The 22,158-nt window shown below is 41.4% G+C and overlaps 3 protein-coding genes across 12 annotated transcripts; 2 read left to right on the top strand and 1 right to left on the bottom strand.

Moving 5' to 3' along the window:
• The first annotated feature begins 74 nt into the window (after positions 1-74).
• Positions 75-11,803, top strand: dync2i1 (dynein 2 intermediate chain 1). 6 transcript variants are annotated; one of them, XM_026179799.2, is made up of 23 exons: positions 75-250; positions 478-531; positions 633-1,293; positions 1,370-1,437; positions 1,534-1,800; positions 1,908-1,973; positions 2,782-2,835; positions 3,080-3,311; positions 3,450-3,552; positions 3,706-3,835; positions 3,930-4,041; positions 4,124-4,218; positions 4,303-4,432; positions 4,608-4,780; positions 6,092-6,254; positions 7,464-7,577; positions 8,346-8,407; positions 8,903-8,954; positions 9,059-9,119; positions 9,547-9,652; positions 9,756-9,887; positions 11,006-11,229; positions 11,324-11,803. In XM_026179799.2, the coding sequence occupies exons 1-23, from the start codon at positions 236-238 to the stop codon at positions 11,496-11,498; spliced, it is 3,249 nt and encodes a 1,082-aa protein (XP_026035584.2). In that variant the 5' UTR covers positions 75-235; the 3' UTR covers positions 11,499-11,803. The 6 variants fall into 6 exon arrangements, 4 of the variants coding, with proteins under 4 accessions (XP_026035584.2, XP_080162179.1, XP_080162180.1 ...); XM_080306053.1 differs by having other exon boundaries at positions 9,553-9,652; XR_013911309.1 differs by lacking the exon at positions 11,324-11,803 and having other exon boundaries at positions 9,812-9,887; positions 11,006-11,185.
• A 1,523-nt stretch (positions 11,804-13,326) lies between these two features.
• Positions 13,327-18,893, top strand: LOC113029439 (WD repeat-containing protein 97). 5 transcript variants are annotated; one of them, XR_003273419.2, is made up of 10 exons: positions 13,327-13,645; positions 13,872-13,980; positions 14,094-14,175; positions 14,279-14,648; positions 15,218-15,450; positions 15,542-15,628; positions 15,740-15,872; positions 17,119-17,284; positions 17,466-17,638; positions 17,718-18,582. XR_003273419.2 is itself a non-coding variant. In XM_080306051.1 (10 exons), exons 6-8 carry the CDS (start codon positions 15,600-15,602, stop codon positions 17,218-17,220), a joined length of 264 nt encoding a protein of 87 aa, XP_080162177.1. In that variant the 5' UTR covers positions 13,334-13,645; positions 13,872-13,980; positions 14,094-14,175; positions 14,279-14,648; positions 15,218-15,450; positions 15,542-15,599; the 3' UTR covers positions 17,221-17,284; positions 17,466-17,638; positions 17,871-18,893. The 5 variants fall into 5 exon arrangements, 2 of the variants coding, with proteins under 2 accessions (XP_080162177.1, XP_080162178.1); XR_013911306.1 differs by having other exon boundaries at positions 17,721-18,582; XR_003273418.2 differs by having other exon boundaries at positions 13,329-13,645; positions 13,872-13,931; positions 17,871-18,582.
• On the bottom strand, positions 18,104-21,877 carry LOC113029438 (leucine-rich repeat-containing protein 14). Its single transcript, XM_026180292.2, has 3 exons — positions 21,131-21,877; positions 20,206-21,054; positions 18,104-19,894 (listed from the first exon to the last, which is right to left on the bottom strand). The coding sequence occupies exons 1-3, from the start codon at positions 21,406-21,408 to the stop codon at positions 19,327-19,329; spliced, it is 1,695 nt and encodes a 564-aa protein (XP_026036077.2). The 5' UTR covers positions 21,409-21,877; the 3' UTR covers positions 18,104-19,326.
• Between the last annotated feature and the right edge of the window lie 281 nt (positions 21,878-22,158).

Consider the following 22,158-nt stretch of genomic DNA (forward strand, 5'->3'; position numbering starts at 1 on the left):
AATGTATGGACAGTATCTTCAGCCGCTGCCATGGCAACTGGCTGTTGATTTCAGCGATTTCTCTGCTGCGGATTGATACGGCTGTTGTCAAGCCGAGGTGACGCGTTCTCCTTGGATTCGGCAAACTGCGCCTGCGCGCTGGGTCTTAACCATCATGGCGGTGTCTCTACAAAAATAAGAGCTAATATTCGGTGATTGAAGACAACCAAGAAAAAAAACAAGCGCCGATGAGAACATGTACACAGATAAGGTACGTGCTTCAGCTCTGACTTTACCGTGTGTGAGCCAAAACTGAGAAGCGTTTATTTTTAGTAGAAAAAGTCGTGTTCGCTATGAATGTTGTCAAACGTTATCTCAAAGAGTGAATGTTATCCCGCTGACTTACATGGGTCTGGTTCGATATCATACAAGTTATATAAAATGGTGTCTTTCAATTAAAATGTCATCAAATGAACCTTAAGAAACGTGTTTGTTTAGAAAATAACAAAGGAAGACACATGGAGACCTGCAGACCTGAGGAGACACATCAGGGTAAGTTGCAGAATTTTCTGATTCAAGCTCGATTTGTAGCAATTAAATGCAACGGTAGATGATTTAATCGTATTTTTATTGGTTGTATTTATTTATTCTAGGAGGAAGAACGCGGTGGTGACGATGCCAGGAGGCGCGATGGCTATGATAGAAGGTACCGTGGTGGGGAATCCGCTGAGAGACGCCATAGGGACCAAGAAAAGGAGTCTAGACGCGAAAAGGAGAGGCTCAGGGAAAGAGAGAGCACAGGGAGAGAGAGAAGAGATGAAGGGAGAAGAGACAGAAGGAAAGAGGGCTCACAAGATAGGAGAGCTGAGAGAGGAAATGAAAGGGAGAAGACAAGGGAAAGGGAGAGATTTGTAGATGTAAGGAAGTATGGTGATGACTACAGAGAAAATAAGGAGACGAGAAGAGACTTAGAGGAAAAACAGGACAGGGAGAGGGATAAGGAAAGACACAGAGATAAGGAGAAAGAGAGGTTAAGGGACAGAGATAGACACAGGGAGGAAGACCGTAGTAAAAGAAGGGATGACATAAATAAGGAAAGAAAAAGAGAGGAGCAGGACAGAGAGCTTAGGAATGATGGGGAGAGAAGAAGACACAAGGAAAGCAGGGAAGGAAGAGGAGCGCAGATAGAACAGCACCACAGGGAGGAGAAAGATCAGCATCGGGAGAGACACCAAAATGAATATGAAGATACAAGGAATGCCAAGGAAGAGAGACAAAGAGACATGAAGCATTTGGAACAGAAAGAGGACAGAGGTAAACATACAGGAGTGTGCCTATTTAGAGTAGCATGTCCATGAGATGTTTAATGTTTGAATGTCTTTGATTTCAGAGTATAAAGAAGAACATAGAAAACGTAAAGAGGAGAGAGAACGGAGGCACAGAGAGAGAGGACATCATGTAAGCTTCCACAGTAATATTAATGTTCACGTATTTGAATTTTTAAGGAATGGCTTTGATTACATACATTCTTGCTGGGATTTTCCTGCTATTTAGGAGGAGAAACAGAAGCACGATAGTGAATACAGAGAGCATCGAGGGGAAGAGATCAGACATCATCGTGCTGACAGAGAGTTGGCTGAGAGGGACAAACCCAAAGACAGAAGGTACAAAGAGGGAGAAGACCCAGAAAACAAACACAGGGAGAGAAGGCACAAACATGAAGCTGACGTGGAAAGGAAACACAAAGAGAGAAAGCACAGGGAGGAAGACGATCACAGAGACAAGAGATCATCATCTGGCAAGAGTCATGAGAGGAATGTGGTTAGTTTGCGTGTAAATTTCCCTCATAGCTCTCACAACGCTGATCCAATACTATGGATTATCTGATTGTAAACCCTTTCCTTGCATTATATCCTTTCACAATATAGGAAGTTGACTTGGTTTCTGAGCAGTGGATACCTGCTGTGAAACATGAAGCAGACACAGAGGAGCCTGTAAGATGCTCAGTTTGGTTATAGCCTTCAAAGGCAACAAATGCACTCTTGCATGTCTTTAAACTTCTTTTTTTTTTAGCATGGGGGTGTGTTTCTACTTATTCCATTTATTTCATAAGTCACTGAGCCTAAGGAATATTGTGTCTTGGCACCCTTTGTGGAGGGCCTTTCTGTGCTTGCATGAGAACAAACCAGGTTTAAGCTCAGTCTGCAGCTGGTTTGTCTGTAATGCTCACAGTGAGCATTAGAGAGAAGCAGACACAGGGACCTGTTTCCCACTATGTTGCATCATTTCTCCTAATAAGCATAAAATATACTAAGCAGAATTTCCCATTTGTAGCTATGTAACACAGACACATAGATATCACTCTATTTTTTCTTCATACATGTGTTTTCATTTCTGTTGTTAAATTGTTGACCCGTATTGTATGCCCACACACAGGGTAGCTATTTGGACTCCTGAAACACTTTCTGTGATGCTGGTTTTATATCCAGTACTGACCTTTTGCCAGACAACATGATCAGTTGTGAAATGTGTCACTATCCCTCTTATCACATGTTTCCCGCTCCCAGCCTTTTTCAAACATGTTGCTGACATCAAATTCAAAATGAATCTGCATTTTTTTTGATTGGGCTTAACTTTGAATGTTTTCTAACCGAACTACCTTTAATTACATTAACAATTTGGAAATTATTAGTATTGCATTCAAGTGTTTGGGGAATTGGAGTTAAAGCAACACGAGTCTGTGCACAAATAATCAAAGTTTCTTAAACGATTTTCCCACTTTATGCTTTCTGATCACTTCAGCAAGTTGACAATGATGAAGATTTGGCTGATCAGGATTATGAAGATGATTTTGAGGTAATTACAGAGGCTGCTCTTACAAAATATGCCAGTTTTGATTTTAATTTCAGTGTTGTTTACACATTTCTTTTTGTGTTACTTTGGCATGCTCTAATCGATTTACATTGTAAGAAAATGGTGAGTGGTCGCTTCACGTTTCTTCTTTTAGGATCTAGTTTTTGTTCATCGTGGTTATTTTTCTTGTTTCAAATAAAAACGCGTTGCATGTGCTCAGTGATGAATGGGAATGCTCTATTTAAAGGACTATGAAGAGGATTTTGAGGAACTGAATGAGAGCACTAATGAAGATGAGGACGAGAAGGAGCCATTGCATCCACAGTCGGGTGAAGCAAAGGAGGAGCTTTCAGCACAGCGGAGAAAGGAGATTGAAGCTATTCGGAGAGCCATGGATGAAGAGAATGAGAGAATTGGAACAACAAAGTCCAGACAAAGTACAAGCAAAGAAGAGGAGGAGAGGCCTAAATGGTCCAGAGGTATATTCTTACCAACAATAAATGTTTTAAGCGTGCTTCTTTCTTTGTGTATAACTGAAAGGCACACTCCTGTTAAATCCAGGGTGTTTTGTGCAGGATTATCCTGGATTTAAAGCATCATTACTGCCCTGTTTACAGACACTGAAAAGATCCAGAGCAGAGCCTCCCAACACGGAAAGTTTATCGACTTTGTAGCTGCAAAGCAACGCGAAGTCAGCAAGAAAGTTGCCAGTAAGCAAAAGTACGTTTATTTGCAGAAAACATATTATATTAAATGGACACTTGTGGTCACTTAAGTAATACTTTTCACATAAGCATAAAGCAACCTCAGGCAACCTGACAGTGTGTTTATTATTTAATTAAACCTTGAATGTATATTTGTTGCTGACAACAGGAAGAGAAGTACAGAGCTGCTTCGTTTAATCGATCTGGATTTTTCCATGACTTTCTCCCTTTTGGATCTGCCGCCGGTCAATGAGTATGACATGTACATCAGAAACTTTGGAAATGCAAACACTAAACAGGTTAGCGATTATTTCTGTTGTCTACTTCTTAATCCAAATTATAAAGAGATACTGCATATGTATTTATAACACGTGAGATCGTCTTCTCTTCTAGGCTTACGTTCAGTGTAATGAGGATAACACAGATCGAGACATCCAGACAGAGGAAATAGAGATGTCTGAGAAGTGGACGCAGCATCCTCCGGAGCGCAGTGGAGCATGTGGGGGTAATAAAACAATAAGCTTCTGATAAGTTAAGTGTGTAGGCTATATGGTGAGTTTATTAATAGAATTTCCCTGCACTGACAGATCCAAACCTCTCTAAGGAAGCACGAGACAAACAAAGAAGTGAAATGAACTATGATTCACAGCGTCTGGCATCATTTCTTCGCTCAGCCTCACAGGTCTTTAAACTATTTCTTAGAAGTGTATGCATGAAGAACTTTTTGTCTTGTTGTTAGTTCTCACTGCTGTCATTCCAAATCAAGGTCATGGTTGTCCTGCTGGAAGAGGATCAAGCTGAGAGAAAATCCCTGGAGAAACTGAGCACTCAGTCAGACACGTTGTCTTTCAGCGATGGAAGTTTACAGCTCATCACTGAGTTGCCTTTTCTTTATGGTACAAAGTCCAACCAGAGAAACTCATTTTGTTTGTTTTTTTGACTTGTATCTTGCTCTATTCTCATTGCTAGTTTGTTAGTTGTTACTTGTCCTCTGTGGCAGCAGTAGCAGCCTCTCAAAAACTCAGACAGTTCTTCCTATTAGATGTTCATGTTTTGTCTTGTCAATTGCAGATCGCCAGATTAGCATGCTGCACTTTTCTCAGGTCCAAAAGCATACCATGCTGTCAGTTCACATGCCCACGACTAAACCCAACACCAAGCATCTTGACAGCTGTACCATCATCTGCATCTGGAACATCTGGGAGCCATCCAGGCCTCAGAAGATCCTTGTTTATGAGTCTGAGGTGACATTTACAACTTCTAGTATTCAGTTTTATACAATTTCTAGAGTTTGGTATCAGCCGATTATTAGCCAATTGCAAAGTGGATATTTAAAAAGTAATATCAGACATGAGAGAAACACCATTCAGCCATGTAAGGAGTTTTGATATTGTTTGTACACTAAAGGGCACTCTTCAACTTCCCTGTTGGCTGCACATTTGTCACAAACAATAACCACCAGTCAGGCAGAGCACGAATGAGTAGCAAAATAAATACACATGACAAATATCAGTGAAACTTACGGAAGCTTGTTTCTGCCATTGAATAAAACAATTTTTGCCAGCCGAAAGAAAAAATTTGGGGGTTTTCATCTCAAGATTTCCCCTTATTAACTCAAACCTCTGAAAAAAATAATGTACAATTGAGAAAATAACCTGAAATTTTAAATGAAAAAAAAATTCAGTGGCAGAAAAACAATGGTTCATGTTTTATGTCTCTGAAAGAAAGGAAAAAATATCATATTATATATGGGAATATCAGATTTGGAATCAACAAATCGGTATCAGTCTTAAAAATCCTGTGTCAGTCAGGCTCTATTTATTTACTCTCCAGAGCATTATTGTTTATCATGAATAAAAATTAAGCTGTGTTAAACTGTAGCTTTTTTCTGCATCACTTAATCAGAGGAGCCTAATCAGTCTTGAAATTCAGTGAGAAGCATCAGTGCTTTGTTTGCCCTCCAGAAATCAGCAATCAAATCAGGGTTGTCTTACATGTTGGTCACATCAGAAGGGTAATTGCTTGTTGTAATTGTTCCTCCTTCTTGGGTGACCCACATACGGACAGCAGTCCCGTTACCTTCGTCCCACTACGTTCAAAAGTTAACACTGCATGACCTTTACTTTTCTAATAGATGTGAGGAAACCTAACCTATAACTCTCTTTTGTCTGCACGTTGTCCCACAAAAACATCTGTCTCACATTAACTTCAAATTTGGTTAAACTTCCTCAGCATGTACAATCTTGTTGTAAATGATCAAACACAAACCCCATAGTTGTTTAACATGATACTTTTTCATTAGAAAAATCTGTAAAGCCTCCATCAAACATTATTTGCAATATTATGAAAAGACCGTAAGGATGGAAAATAAACATTTGATTTGTCCTTACGTGTCTAAATGGCGATATTTACTTCAGCTCTAATGAGGAATGTGAATCTGTCCTTCTAAGTGCAGCTGATGTTATTTGTGGACTTGGCATATCGCTTCTTAGTGAAACCAAAGCCACTGAACCTCTAACATCTACACTAATCCCCTGTCGTTTTCTTTGTTCCAGATCCAGTGTTGCTGTTTCAGCCCTGGAAAGGTCACGCTGGTGTTTGCAGGCACATCAGTCGGCTCTGTGGTGCTGTGGGACCTTAGGGAGCATTCTAGTAACCACTATAGCTTAAAGATGGGGGAGGAAGAGTGGACATTCAGGCAGCCTACCTTCTCCACTGGTATGTCAGCAGGGAATTAAATTCCAGCTGTGCCAAATAGGGCTGCCACAAGCATTATTTTGATAGTCGACTAATCAGATCATGTATCCATTAGATGTACAACGTACAGCTTATTGCACCAGCAGCATCTGCTCTTATATAACTATCATTAGCTTACAGCTTTTAGTGTTTAAGGTAGGTGCTAACTAAAAATAAAGACAAAATGATAGTTTATTAAATTTAAATGAAATTTGCAGATTGTTTCGGTGAAGTTTAATAAACTCCTTGCTATCTAAAATATAACAGGACACCGGAGTATTTTCTCCAGCATCTCACACTTCTGATAATCAGCTGTCTGCTTGATGTTTATTCAGCTGTGTAAAAACTATAACTTTAATCTCAGCCAAACCGATTTACTCAGGAACAAATAAATACTGAAAAAAGACAAACAATAACATTTTTAAGTTATCTAAGTGACTTATATTAAATGTTTCACCTGAGTAGTGAAAGACGGCGGTGGGTTTGAAAACGATTTGCTGGGAGTCCGGTGTTCTCACGGGCTCCAGTGAGCCTTGCCCCCGGCTAGCTATCGAGCTAGTGGGTAACAGAGGTCTCAGAAAACGTCAGAGCACTTTTGAAAATATGTGGTGTCTTGATAAACTGAGCAGATATTTGAGGTTTACACAGCTACATTCTCGCTTGAAAATATGTTAAACGTTTATTTTGTGACCCAGAAAGAATAATAAGAGTAAAGTTAAAACTAACTAGCTTCCGCCATTGTTGGAAACTGAGCTGGGCTGCGCTATAAATTCTGGGACAGAGCTACTTCTTCTTCGGGGTTTAATCCTACTACTTATTCCTGTGTCTTTTGGGATCTTACAAAGCTTCAAACAACGCGTCGACTATTAAATTAGTCGTCGACGAATTTGATAGTCGACGTAATCGTGGCAGCCCTAGTGCCAAATATATAAAAAAGCATTTTTATTTCTTTCCTCTTACACCTAACATTTGTTTCCAGACTGTTATTCATCTTTTTATTTTAAGAATATAAATCCCTTTGAACTTACACAGTGACACAAATTTCACTCTTTGCACCCGACCTAAGGAAAAATGAATGTCAGCACTCCCCTGCCCTCTCTCACATAAACTTGAGAGGCTGATTGTTTTTTGCTTTGGTTTTTGAACTCGAGTTTTGCAGCTATCTTCTTATTTGTCACCTTTTCAACACAGATGCAGTGTTGGCCGCCTCAGGCCATTTGTCATCTGTGACCTCTGTAGAAGTTGTCCCCTCTGCACTAGCAGGGGAGCTGAGGGCAGACGTTCCACTGTTGGCATCCGAGGAAGGTATGAAATGATTAACCAGAGGTGTGAATGTTGCTATATGTTTTCTGCCATTCATGTTTCTTCATATTTTGCCAGGAAAATGGGAAATAGTTGCAGCGATTAGCACAATTCTAATGAGCTTAAAAGTCAATATTCATATGAATATTCACTCAGAGACAAGGCATACCCCAGCCATGTATCCATGTTTCTCTTCCTTAAGAATGGCTTCTTGATAGCAGCTTTGCTTAGACCATTTCTAATGAAGCTACAGCAATCACCTTATTGATCACTTTGTTGGTGGAAAAATACTATTTTATACCTGTCAAACTGTGTTATCTTTAGAATTTTTCATAGATTCGGCTAGAGAAATGGGGACACTATGTGTTTTTCTGACAGGCAGCTACTAACAAAGTAACTAATTAACAATTAAAAATGGTTCTTTGCTAAGTTGTCTGTTATGTGTAGACACAAGGCCAGTTGATCCATTGAGTTCGGAGCCTTTTTATGCTTCTGTGATTCATAGGTCAGTGCTAAGTGGCTAAGCAAGCAAAAGAAAAATCCTCTGAAAAGGGTCAGTACTGGGACAAGTACTGGACTGAAAATGAGTGAGAAAGCAGCCATTAACCAAAGAAAAGCTGTCCTTCAGAAAAACCTGGAGCTTATTGCACTTTAAAAACATTACAACAAAGTGTGGCTCCTTGGAAGCAAGACATACAGAAATGGAGAGTGTCCTGAGACTTTTGCACAGTACTGTTTATTTAATTAAATGATGTTCTTTTCCAATTGTAGAGTCATCAGGACTGTCATTCCAGCTGGCTTCTTTGGATGAAAGTGGAGTTTTAAATTTTTGGGTAGGTTGAGCAACTAAGTAGATTGTACATATTTTACATGTATGTTTTTTTTTTCTTTACAAGGAGCAGGAGTTGGGAGTGGATTTTATTAGAGAGGTCATGGAGAGAGATACATGAATTGGAAAGTTTGGAAAGCCCAATGAGGATTACTGATGTTATTTTAGATTCATTGTGACTTGCATTCCTCCAGGATATAAAATATCCATAAGTATTCATTGTTCCAACGATTCTACATCTGTTTTATACTCTTAAAAGAGTCACTGCAGGGCAGATGGGTGGTACAATGACCAAAAGAAAACGTGCTAAACTAAGTGTAATTAATGAGATTTTTGTGGGGAAAATAGTTTTTGTTGTTTCTATTGTTTCTTATCTTCAGTTCACTAAAATTCCTATCATTTTAACTCAGTGGTAGGGGGATCGGTTTCTGAAGTTTGGGGACAGCTGCACCGTAAAAATGTGAATTGCCTGTCATGATTTCTCCCATGTGTCCTGTAGGTGGTGGTAGAGCTCCCAAAAGGCAACGAGGCAGGCTCTCCAACAGACCTGGGTAACGCAGTCACAGTATTTCTTTGAGTGGGCTCACCTTTCTCACACATGTGGCATTGCTTTCAGCCCCGCTTCTTTCTTTTTTCCCCCTCTCCCCTCTTGCAGGCCTCCGGCCTGGCGGCAAAGTGAAGTTGCTTCACAGCTCGTCCGTCCTCGCTGCTGAGAGGTGAGATTGATAAATGGCTCATGACGATCATCTGTCACTGGCAGCCGCAGGGCTTAAAATACACCGCAGAGTCTTGGCCCAGTGGAACACAGCTGTTATGTTGTTGCCACTCAATCCTGTTTGTTACATGCTGCATGCTCTTGATTTTGTCACCTCAACATTTGATGGAAACATACCTGCGCTCTTATACATGTGTTACGCAGAGAGGTGTGGTGAGGAAAACCTCAGACATCACTCTGTCTTAACTGAAGTATTTACTTTATTGTCTCTTTCCAATCTCTTGCACATGCAGACAGCAACTTCCCCATATGGCCCACCAATGTGATGCAGTGTTGTCTTCCAGTTTGTTCCGTTGTTGTTTGTTTGGGAGTAATCTAACTTCTGACCTGTTGTTTTATTTTTCCTCCCTCTATGCCTCTTTTCAAAGTCTCAGGGGGTCACCGCGAGATGTAGTTAAAACAGGGCCGCTGCACACGCTGCTTTTAAAATTCCTTCCAACAGACTCCAATCATTTCTTTATTGGCACCAACATGGTGAGCTTAATTCATGTAATTTCAAATGAATCCTCTCAAATATTAAAAAAAAATTTATACTCCTGTAATTTAGTGAAAGTGTACTAATGTGACTTGTGTGTAGGGGCTGGTCCACCATGGAACGAGTCACGGTTTGAAAGCACCCCCCAAATTTTACAGGTTTCAGGAGGTTGAAGTGCAGCCTGTCGATGTCACCTCAATCCACTTTTCTCCCTTCAGACCACACTTGTTCTTGGTGAGAGTCATGCTTATTTACATCACATCTATTTTGGGAAATATGCAGACCGCTTAGATTAGCTTAGATAAAATGAGTAGGGACAAGAAATGTACCTGCAGCTCTTAAGCTCAAAAATGAACACATCCTGTTATTGTAGTGTCTTTACGTTACAATATAAAGCACCTTGAAGCTACTCTGGTTGTGATTTAGTGCTATATATACTAGGGCTGTTCGATATAACGATATATATGGGATGACGATATAAAAACGTCTATCGTTTCATTTTACACTATCGTTTGTTTCGTGGTGTCACAAAATAAACTGTTTACGGCAATATTTTTTTCATCGTTTTGATGGTCACTGTAGTGGCGATATTAATTTCTTAAAGTTCTCTCTTTCTCTTATATTTTATATAACCACACTACAGACGGACAGGCGCCTGTTTTTATGCGTTGTGGTTAGCAACAACGACGGTAACAGCATCGCGTGTCTGCTTGTTTATGTTCCACATAAACCTTTCAGAATAAAGCTCAAGATCCTGTTGAGACTTTTCAAAATAAACTGAATCACGTGAAAGAGCAGATTATTTACGGATGAGAAGTAAAAAAGAGCAGTCAGGTGCTAAAAAAATAAACCTTAGACTCAAACGTTAGAACAGGCTTTTCCCCGCCGCACGCCGTGTAATAAATACTCACGAAGAAAACGGCGGCCGTTACAACTTATGCCTAAAAACGTATAGTTTCATCATGCATCGGTTAAAACACTCGACTCCAGCTACATGACGCAGCAGGAAACACTTCCCGCAAGTCGAGCTGCCTGAGATTCACAGAATTTACAGAAAATGTTACATTTTTGTGATTTATATCGTTATTGGACGATAGAATTCTTATATCGGGATATGAGATTTTGGTCATATTGCACAGCCCTAATATATACATAAAACTGACTAGAACTGTAAAAAGAAAAAAAGGTGGGTGAGTAACTGAATATGTTGAGTGACTAGTTTTTATAGAGAAAAGAAAAGTTTGGAGTTTCAAAGGAATGGCATGCAAAGACTCAAGAAACAAAACCATGGAGATTTATACCACTGTAGCCTCGAAAGGGTATATTTCAAATATTCGCTGTCCTTGTTTCAGGTGGGTTGTGGCAATGGCAGCATCAGGCTGCATGCAGTCAGCCATGAGCAGCCTGTGGCACAGTGGAAGAACAGTACAGCTGGCGAACCGGTGGTCTCCCTGCAGTGGGCCCAGACCAGAGCGACGGTCTTCTGCGTACTCGATGCTGCATGTAACCTCCACATATGGGACCTGTTGAAAGATGACACACAGCCTGTGGTCACTGAGAGAATGAGTGCTGACAGGTAATGTCACACACACGCAGGTGATAATTAAGCAAATTAGTTTATATTTGTCTTATATGGTTTTTGTTTTTTTCTTCATTTTTTTCATTGTCAGGGTGACAGACATGGCTTTGTTTGGACAATCTGGAAAACAAAACACATATTCAGGAGTAGCACTGGCACATGAGTCAGGGAAAATCGAAATGCAGTATTTCAAAAGAAGTTTAACTGTGTCCAGCACTGCAGAAGAGGAGAAGCTGTTGGAGAGAATGACGACTGAAGCCTTTTGAAATGTGCTGTTCGTGAGAGCAAATACATCATTTCATAACCCTGTTTTCTGTTGCAGTTACTTTCTATAATAGAAGTCCTATTTTTTTGTTTTGTTTTATTTGAGCCAATGTCACCATGCACTGAAACAAAATTAACATAGTTGTGAGAAGGATGTAATTAAATACCAAGGATCTTCCACATTCATTACCATAAATATAGTATATAAAACATATGCACATTTGCTGGTGTAAATATTTGTACTTTTTGTTTACATGGAATATTTCTATGATGTTTCGTTTTATATAATAAACTATATATAGCTGTGCTTGTTTTGTTGAATGGTTTGGTGAATTTTTCCCATGGAGAGTGAAGTGCTTAAACTCCTGCAAACACAAACAAAACCAACAAATAATTTCAGTTTGATTGTATTTTATCTTAAAAAAATTAAAATTGGCTAAGAAGCAAAATTTAGAAGAATTAATAATAAAAGTTTCTTTTGCTTTTGAAAGGGTCCCAGAGGAAATGTAAAAAAAAAAAATCACAATATTTTGATTTGGTTGTAAATTTTCTGTTGAAAATATTATTTCTAAAATATCAACTTAAAAGTAGTAAAAATGATCATAGCTAAGTCTAAAAACTGCTGCTGCGATCAATAAAATTAGAAGTCACCAAGTCCTGATGGGAGACACCACACAGTGTTTGAGAACAACAGGGTTAAGGTTGTCTGGGACAAACAGCTTCCGGTTAATCAGCATGATATAGTGGCATCATAGACTGAAGGTCAGTTGGATCCGATTTCTAAGGTAAAGTTCAGCGTGGTTGCAGTGGTAATAGAAACATTAGTGGCTGTAACCCCCAAACTGGAAAAGTGACTCCCACAAATTCCAGGCACAACATCAGAGGTCTTTTTCTCGAAGTGTGCAGTCTAGGAACAGCTAAGATACTGCACAGGACCTCTAAAAAAACACACCACAGAGCACCACACTTTCTACGCTACTTATTTAATTATACGTTAGGATTTTCACAATATTGGCAGCTATGCTCTGCAAATACCAGACTTTTTAATTAGTAAATATCTGTATAAGCAGTATTAGTCTGGCTCTACAAGTGAAAGCAGCGTATGTTTTGACATCTTTTCGGACTGCATGCTTTAGGGGTCGCTATAGTGCATCATCTGCCTCTTTCTCACCCTACCCTCAGCCTCCCCGTCTGTCACACCAGCCCCTCTGCATGTCCTCCTTCACTACATCCACAAATCTTCTCTGCAGTCTTCCTCTTTTCTACAATCCCCTCCATATTCAAGATTCTTTGCCCAGTATGTCTGCTATCCCTAGTCTGCAGATGTCCAAACCATCTCACCCTTGCCTTTCTGACTTTGTCTCCAAACTGCTGGCCTGTTCTAAAGTTGTATGAGTGGAAAACAGTCTTGTGTAGAAGAAGATCGTGATGGAGTGCCCAAGAGCAACAAACACAAGTACTGTGCTCTTTCCCAACCTGAGGCTGCTGTCCCAAAGGTCTGGCACTCTGATGTAAGTAAATAGAGACAACAAACCTTTAAACACCTGTCAACATAATGTAGTCCCTTGCAACAGTAACTCAAATTAAGTCATTTTTATGTATATAGTTCTAACTCATAACAAGATGCTTTACACTGTGAGTTAAAGATCCTACAATGTTAGAAGGGAAAAAATCCAACAACAACAAAACTGAACATTTTGATGTGAGCAAAGATGAAATTTCGTGAACACCTGTGTTATTTTGCAGTAGATTGCTGAGGTGTGCTTAATAAAATAGCCCAAGGAGAGTAAGAGGTAGGAGACTGATATCTTTCAAACTTTCATGATGAATTTGTCCATGTGGCGGGGCGTGGCCTGCGGTGCCGTGCAGAGGAGGCGGACGCACCTGCACGGCATCCGCAATCATGCCCCGTCGAATTAAATATTGTACTGGGTCCTGTGGTTGGGTTGTTGTTGTGATAATGTTGAGCGGGCAGCGGGAGAGCTGCAGCTCTGTGAGCATTATGAACATTGTGAACAGCAACCGTGTGAGTCAATAAAGTATGCTGCAAAGCATGGATTTGCACCCGGGTCTGCCGTGGTCGTTTACAGTCCACTCCCCACCTGATGCGACAGATGACTGCCCCTTCCTGAGGCTGGTTCTGCTAGAGGTTTGTGCCTAGTAAAACAGTTTCTCCTTCCCACCGTAACCAAAGTGCTTGCTTCAAAAGGGGTCATCTGATTGTTGGGGTTTTCTCTGTTTCATTGTAGGATCTTTACCCTACAATATAAATCCCCATGATGCAACTGTTGTTGTGATTTGGTGCTATATAAATTCAACTAAAATGAACGGAATTGAATTTTTGAACATAAATATTGACAAATTATGTTTTACAGTGATGTCACTGCATTCAGCTGGACTGTTTGATGATTGCTCTCCGTGACCTGTCCATCAAGGTATGGATTTTAAACTGGTGGCCACATAGGACCCTTTTAGGCCATAAAGGTATATTATGACTGAACTGCTCCATATATCTACTTCTGCCTGTCTCTGATTGGTTATCACCTTAATTTTCTTACATTTCTTGTCTGTTGTTTTTGTCTTTACATGTGGTAAAGTCCTTGTTTTACCGCTCTGGATTAAGGATGCTAATGTCTTCCTCAGTGGATGGTACCATCTGCCGCTGGGATCTGGATAAGTGTAATGAAACTGACTGCATCCATATAGATCAGATCAGAAAAGCCCTCTATTGTGAATAGCAAGTACTAGAAAAGAAGACACCTTCATCTCTTTTTCAAAGCAGGGGCTGCACTTCTGGACCATCAGAAGACTGTACACCATCCACTCAGAGGTGATGAAGGCTCCCCATTGAGACAAATTAAAGTCCCGTCAGTTGCTGCTCCTTACCCTATGCAAGTCCTTCTGCATCAAGGGGGGACAGAAATATCACTCTGGTGGCTGCAGAAGCTGGAGCAGTGTTGACCTCTTTCAAGGCAAGGAACAGGATTTTGTGTGATGACTACTGCCTGCACGAAGAGATTCTGTTGGCCTTGACTGAGGCAGTCACGGTGCTTCAAGCCAACACACTAAGTAATCAAATCACTTGATGGAGGAATGGAAAGGCCAGGGACCCTCGAAGGACATTGAAAGCTTGATAGAAAATGATGATGCAGGTACTCTGACAATCCCTGGCCCAGCTTGGCAATATACAGCTATGTGGTAGACAAATATGTGTAATATATCTATATCACTAAAGCACTTCTGGATGGATGCAAACTGCATTTCGTTGCCCTGTACCTGTGCATGTGCAATGACAATAAAGTTGAATTCTATTCTATTCTATTCTAAAGAGAGAGCTTTAGAGCAGTGGAGGTTACAGGAGACGAGGGGTTGCAGTCTCAGAGACGAGGCAGCACTCAATAACCCAAAGAACAAGTGAGCATTGTCAGTACAAAGAAAATACTCGATGGTGCTATAGAAAACTCCGGGATTGCCAGAAATCGAATATATTTCTGTGTCTGAGACAGGTTTTTGATCTTTCTTGGTAAAAGGGGAGGCTGTGTGAATAATGAATAATGGAAAGGTGTTATGCCGGATGCCAGCATACAATGGTCAGCGAGTCACCACCGTGCAGGTGGATGTCGACAACAAGCAGCTACCTCCCCTCACAAGTATTTACAAATGCAATGCCTTTTTGAATAATTATCACTCATTACCTGATGACTGTATCCCAATCGCCAAGGTGAGGACTTGACATTGGTGGTCTGGAGGGTTAATCCCTACATCCAGAAGTGTCTCACTCGACAACTAAGCACTACAGCCAGCCTCTAGCCCACCTGGCAGCACTGAAGTCCCAACTGGCTGCAACCTTTCAAGAGCCCAATGACAGCTCCTACGGCTTAAAGCATGTCAGTCTGTTGACTCAAAGCCAAACAGATTTTAAGCCTGAAGAAGGAGATTCAGACCACTTAACAGGTCACAGTTTTTATTGCAAGTTACATGCAGAGTTATGTTGTTGTTGTTGTTTCTGTATGTCTCTATGTGCATGTTTGCTTGTGTCTTGCAGGACTGTGCTTCCCCATCTGAAGGTGTTTGTTTCCAGCAGTCTGGATAAGAAGGGGCAAATGTGGGATGAAGAGAATCGCCTCCTCAGGTTGGTGATTATTACAGATGTGAGGAGCAGCCTTTCAGTCCGAGCCTTTGTGTGTATTTCAGACAGGTACGTCTATGTTCTTCAACCTCTTTGTGGGTGTTGCTCCTCCAGGACGCTCCAGCTGAATGCGGTGCCTGAACGCTTGGCGTACAGCGTGTTTGGAGGAGATGTGTTCCTGGGCATCAGAGAGGGCCTGTACGTGATGAGCTGTACAAAGTTCCTGCCACCCAACTACCAGCAAACAGTAAGACATTCACCTGGAGAGCTGGCTGTGTGGCTGTGGCTATAATGGAGTGTAATTTGGACTTTTTCATAGCTAACCAATAGTAAGACTCAGATATTTCATATTAAAGATAATGCAAAACAGTGGCCTTATTATCTGTGAGCATTGTTGGTGGAAACAGGACTTCTAGCAGAGATAAAGACGAGGAAGCCATCAGTGATGAACTGAGGGGAGACATGCAGCAAGAGGTGTGTGTAAATGATAGGACTTGAATGTCTAACAGTTGCATTTTATTTCAGATATCTCAGCTGTTTCCTTTTCACCTTTGTTTTAGTACATATTGGTGACTTTAAATAACAGCCTGGAAGCACTTCTGCAAGATGCAGTAAAGAGCAAAAAAGGGAAACTTCCAAGTACAGCGCAAACCAGGAAGGAAGCATTTCAGCGCTACATGAAACTAATATATGGCCTGCTACTGAATATTAAGGTTCTTTCCTCACTTATCTAGTACTGTAAAGCAAATGCAAAAGCTTACATTTACAGTCAGCAAACTTCAAGCTTTCCACTAGACCAAGATAGTTGCTCTAGTGGAGCAACCCAAACCTAGATCGACTCCATTTCGTGGTCAATTCAGGACCCCATAACCACCTCCACCACGGGAAACCTCACCTGAACTGCCAACGTTCCTTAAAGAGTTCGTAGAGATGGAATGGTTTTGTGATTTGTACCCTGACAAAAAGGTAGTGCAACAAAAATGGACTGCCATGCACAGTAATAACATTTTTATACTGAGGTGTGCATGTGTGTGTCTGAGAGAATCCCAAACACGCTGTTTCCAGAGAACTCCTTAGATCTGCTCAAATATCTGCAAATCTGCAGCATCTCATTCAAGATATTGATCCTCGCATCAACAAAGGCCCTGCACAGCCGGGACTCTTACAGAACAGACGAGCTATACCAAGGCCTCACTGACTGCGTGCACACATTTGTGAAGCCTCATATGGCACAGCAAGAACCAGACTTTGCAGTTTACAAGTAGAGGATTATTAGGTTGTGATTAATTTTATGTGTGTTTGAGTCAGCTGTGGAGCTGTGCTTACTGAGATCTTAAATCTGTTGATGCATCTGAAACCTGCAGGCTGTGAGCTGATAAATTCTTTTAACTCTTCTAGCCTATAAAGAACTAGGGGTTGGGTGAGTTTTCACTGCTAAAACAAGTAGTTTTTGTTTGTATAGCTAAAATCTTTTTTTTCTGATTTTAACATAGGAAGACAGTAATGCGCGTGCTGACAGAACTGAACGTGGAGGTCTAGCAGTGGCTGTGGCCCAAGGTGGACACTTGGGACTCGGAGCTGGAGGAACAGTGTGACACCTGGAAGAGTCTCCACAGTAAAGCAGAATGATGGCTGGACTTGTGGTTCTCAACATACAAAGTAATTTATTGATTTGAAATGTTTCTGTCTTTGGTTAGAGCTGACATATTTTCAGTATTTCAGTGTGACAAAAGATCAGATCAGTTCTGAGGTCATTTACTGTGACCTCAATTGCTTTAATGTTTTTGACTGCTAGTGTAAGCGGTTAACTACATTCCCACTTTCATTTCCAAACCACCAGGAGCATAGCAGGTATCTCTACCTGAGCAGTAACACCAAGTGGACACCCCCGGCATGCAGTGTGGTTGAAGTGATCAATTATTTCTGCTGTGTGCAAAAGGACGAGCACAACAAACCCAGAAATGCCACACCTCCTGGTCACAAAAACACAGTGCTTTTGCCTATTTATCACAGGTATGTGAAATTAGTGCACATATTAGTTTCACTTCTTCACTGTAAGCTAAAACATTTCATTTCTGATATTTTATTTTAGTAGATTTCAACCAATTCTTCGCCTAGAAACATTCAGCATGTTCAGAATACAGAGAATGCCAGCGGAGTTGTTACTGAACTGTAACAAAAAATTCTCATTAAATGGGGTGATTTACATTCAGAAAATAACCGTCTAATGTTGATCGTCATTCAGGTTGAATTCTGCCTCCCGTGCGACACCGTCCCTTCCTCATGCAGTTCCCCAATTTCATCACTTTGCCGTTAGAAGAAGACTGGTGGAAGGTCTTGACTCAGTCCTATTTTATTCAAGAGCAGTCTTGGGTAGAGTACTACAGATGATGCCTTTCAATCTGTAACAGACTGTAACAACCCCATTAGGCTCAGTAACCCACCTTTGTTGTAAATCAATTTCCAACAGCCGAATAATATCCTTGACTTCATAAGTGATTTATTCTGTGACTTTCAATGTATAAGTGCATCTGTGATGCACATAAAGCTGATTTGGCGCACTTATTTCTTAATGCTGGTGACTGAAAAGATTTGATTATAAATATTTTTAAACAAACATTCAAGGAACACAGTAATGCGGCTTCGAACAGCAGAGACGCAAGACAGCATGACTTAGTGACTACAAAAGGTACAAACATGATGATATAACAGGATAGTAAGCAGTAACTATCCTGTAGTTTTGGTTGCACATACATCTGCTGATCAGACACTGTGAATGAATTGTATACAAAAGTATTTTGCTGCATCCCAGCTGTAACCTGATTATTAAAACGCCAGTGATCACCAGTACGAATCCTGCACTGACTTATGCTGTACTAACACTTATAAAGTCAACAAGCAAATCAATTAAATTAGTGCAGCATGTTCTGACTGAATGACAGATTAGTGTCTGTCACTTTTCAGCAGAGATTATCACCTCATCCTGTACATTTATTTAGAACAACCAAAAGTCAAGAGGAGCGAAATTCATCTGAAGACCTGCACTTGTTGATCTGGTGGCTGAGAAATCTGGAAAACCATCAGCTAACCTGCTGACTTGAGCAGCAACATCCAATTTTCTGATGTAACCAGAAGATATGTGAGGAAAGACTTCCATTTCAGTCTGCTGGTCATCGTTTATGATTGTAGCTAAATGTTGGTTTTTTTTAATTAACAAAAAGTGTGCCGTTTGTTTGACAACAAATGGATTTCAAAAATACAGTCCCTCTTCTGCTGTCTACATGGACTCTTTACCTGCACTGAATCAAAGACTCGTCAAACGCCACTGATCAGAAAGCTACTAAAAATTTTGACCCTTGCCACAGAGTCAGCATTTTTATGTCCATATCTGTTTAGAGAAAGTGGCTGAGTGGCAACAATGCGATCCCTTCTCTCAAACCCAGACACTTAACAAAGATTACTGGGCCTTGGTGGATATCTGTATTTTACTGAGTAATGTCTTGCTACCTTCATTTGCCTGTTTTGGACTGTAAAAGCTTAAATGCATTACATTTACCATAAGACTAAGTGACAAGGAAAAGGCTATTTAAATTTTTTTAAAAAAAAGAATACCCAACCATTTCTCAGGTGACAGTTTGATTGTAAGGCTTCAGTACATTGCTATCGTTTGTCGATGAATGAGCTTAAGAAGCATCTCTGCTTTATGCCACCATGTCTTTATCATAATTCAGCAAGTCACAGGTCAGAAAGATGTCAGAGCGTCCATTGTCGATCAGAACCCCGTTGAGCTTGTTGCTGGTCAGGTTGATGTCTGAGGTTTCATCTAGAGGCCAGTCTAAGAGCTGAGCACTGGAGGGCAGGTCGGGAAGGCCTGGCTGGTAGTCCTCCAGGGGGTTGGGGTACAGTAGCTGTCGTAGGGAGGGCATTCTTACAGCCATCTTCACCAAGTCCATGAGACCAGCCATGGAGAGCGGGTTCAATGCCAGAGCCAAGCTCTTGAGGGCCCGGCAACCTCCTAGTGAGGGCAACAAGAGCCCCAGCAGGCCATCAGTCAGACCACAACCGCTTAAAGACAGGTGCTGCAGGCTGCCCGAAGCCTGGGAGAGGAGGCGGCGAATGGAAGGCAGAGTGTTTTCATCCAGACGGTTTTCGCTTAGATCCAGCTGCTGTAGCGTGGAAGTGTGATGACTGCAGGACAGATAGGCAAAGTCAGCTGGACTCAGGGACAAATAGGGGAGCTCCAAGATCTCCAGAGGCTGAGGCAGAGAGCTGTATCAACAGACAATAGAAGAAAACATTTAAATAATGTCACCTCATCAAACACTTTAGGTTTCATTGTTTGTGTTCTAGCTTTAACAGCATTATTTTAAAGATGTCTGCTCATTTTCTTTGAAATAGTGACTTATTACATAGGCAAAATGCTGATCTTGAACTGGTCAACTTAGTTAATCTGTTATAAGTTTAGTTTTTAAACTGTAACGAAATTTAGAAAAGAGCCAATGGCATTTTGAAAAATCCCTGACTTTGTGTTTGTCAGTGGGTTAAATGCAAAATAATGTAATGAGGTAAACAGGCCATACCTGAGCAACACACGGAGCTGACCAGGCAGGCGCAGTGCAGTGAGGCTGAGGTGTCGCAGTTCCTGCAGGCGTGCCAGACCCTGCGACAGCTCCCCCAGTGCCTCTGACTGGCTGGGATGGACTCTGCGAAAATCCAGGTTACAGTAGTGCAGGCGAAGGGATTTTAGTGCAGGAAATGTGGAGAGCAGAGGCAGCAGTTCAGCCAAGCCAGCCACCCCAAGGCTGCTGTAGCGTATGTCGACGCCCAGAAGTCCTCTGCGGGGGAGCAGATCTAGCAGAATACTGATACTTGGCACTGAAATCTCTTCCACACGCAGGTATCTGCACTGAAGCTTTAGAGGTCCAGATGTGCTCAGAGCTGAGTGAACACGCTCCCAAGAGCGGCCATTAACAAAAAGGTCAGCTCTCACATGCACCACCACATCACGATCCATCTCTTTTTCTTCAGAGTCCCTCTCACTGCTCCCTAATACTGTCCTCTCTCTTTTCCTCTCAATCTCCATCCTCCTCCTGACTCCTTTACTTAGGTCTTCTTCACTCACAGACCCTGAAGATTCAGTCCTCTCACCAACATTGGTTGACTCATTACTGTTTAGTTCCCCATCTCTTTTCTTCTGTCCCCTCTCTCTTTTTAAATCCCTCTCCCTTTCCAGAGCTGAGATCCGTTTTCTCTCCTGGTCTCTTTCTTTCTTCTGTTCCCTTCGTGTCCTTTGTGGCCTTCTTGTCCTAACTCTGGCCTTAAGGACCATGGTGCAAAGAGCTACTGTCAGAGACCAGCCTCCCATCGGGTCCCCCATTCCTCCTTCATCTCCTTGCACTCCACAGAGGTCCAAGACTTCCAGTGCACACCTAGATGACAGTTGATATGTTACTCCCAGAAACAATGCTGATATTAGACATCGTGATTCAAACTACTACTACTCACCTGTGGTCTGTCAGTCCTCTAACCACACCAAGCAACATAGACTGAATACAGAGTCGATTTGGCGCAGTTTGTCCCGGTTTCCTCCGACCTCCGACCCGCAGTGTGAGCTCAGGCCACCGCTGCACCAGCTCTCCCACAGCCAGCGGTCTGCAGGTGGAGAAGGCGGCCTCCAGCAGTGCTCTGTACAGATCTTTGGGCATCCACCTCAGCCAGGAATGCGACGAGCTGTGGTCACGAACCACCTCCTTGGCACAAAGGCTCAACAAGGAAAGCACCATTTCAGCACAAAGCACCTTTAGGCTTCAAAGAAGTAAGAGATAACTGGTGCGAAGCAGACTTGCATCTTAGAGTCAACTAGCTTATTTAGCTCCAACGCTAGGATTAGCTTTATGACAGGAACTTGACGCCGTCTAATAAAGCCTCAAAAAAAGATTTTACAACATCACTTGACAGCTACCGTTACCCTTACTGATAGTAAAAACTTGCCGGGACGACTGAAAGCTCCCCGCAGCTGACAAACTGAACGCTGGGATGTAAGGTTAGCTAAAACTGCTGCTAACTGTTTACAATTACAGTTGAGCCTGACGCAGGCTTGTGACGTGGCACGCACAGGAGAAACGTCAGTGCTGTAGAGTTTTAAGTGATGACTGTAGACAGACCTTTATCAGCAGACTTATTACAGTGGCAAACTGCAAATAATATTGAATAAAAATAAGAGAACAGGCGAGGAGGTTAAAATTCATTTAAAAACAAAAAAGGTTACAACTCGATTAAAGTTCTAATTTTCTTGGGCAAAAATCTAAAAAAAATACCTATTATTTTTTAAAAGGTCCCTGATCTTAAAGTCATGAACTAAGTAGTAACAGGGAAGAAATGCACAAAACAGTCATAAAAGTCGCAGGTACACGTGTATGTGAATTTAAAAAACAACAAACCCAAAGACATAGGAACAATACAACACATAACATAGTTCAGATTTGTTACATAACATGATTGTGTTTGATGCACATAAATGCCATCCAGCGTTT

The sequence above is a fragment of the Astatotilapia calliptera genome, chromosome 9, assembly GCF_964374335.1.
Source record: "Astatotilapia calliptera chromosome 9, fAstCal68.1, whole genome shotgun sequence".
In the NCBI taxonomy this organism is placed as follows: Eukaryota; Metazoa; Chordata; class Actinopteri; order Cichliformes; family Cichlidae; genus Astatotilapia; species Astatotilapia calliptera.

Bases quoted from the DNA above. Each gene is read 5' to 3' on its own strand.
- dync2i1 (XM_026179799.2), top strand. The intron at 1,294-1,369 runs GTAAACATACAG...CTTTGATTTCAG, and splicing joins GGAACAGAAAGAGGACAGAG to AGTATAAAGAAGAACATAGA. The intron at 1,974-2,781 runs GTAAGATGCTCA...TGATCACTTCAG, and splicing joins AAGCAGACACAGAGGAGCCT to CAAGTTGACAATGATGAAGA.
- LOC113029439 (XM_080306051.1), top strand. From the start codon at position 15,600: ATGTGGGATGAAGAGAATCGCCTCCTCAG. The intron at 15,629-15,739 runs GTTGGTGATTAT...TTGCTCCTCCAG, and splicing joins GAAGAGAATCGCCTCCTCAG to GACGCTCCAGCTGAATGCGG. The intron at 15,873-17,118 runs GTAAGACATTCA...ATTTTAACATAG, and splicing joins CACCCAACTACCAGCAAACA to GAAGACAGTAATGCGCGTGC.
- LOC113029438 (XM_026180292.2), bottom strand. From the start codon at position 21,408: ATGGTGCTTTCCTTGTTGAGCCTTTGTGCCAAGGAGGTGGTTCGTGAC. The intron at 21,055-21,130 runs GTGAGTAGTAGT...ACTGTCATCTAG, and splicing joins AGAGGACTGACAGACCACAG to GTGTGCACTGGAAGTCTTGG. The intron at 19,895-20,205 runs GTATGGCCTGTT...CTGTTGATACAG, and splicing joins CAGCTCCGTGTGTTGCTCAG to CTCTCTGCCTCAGCCTCTGG.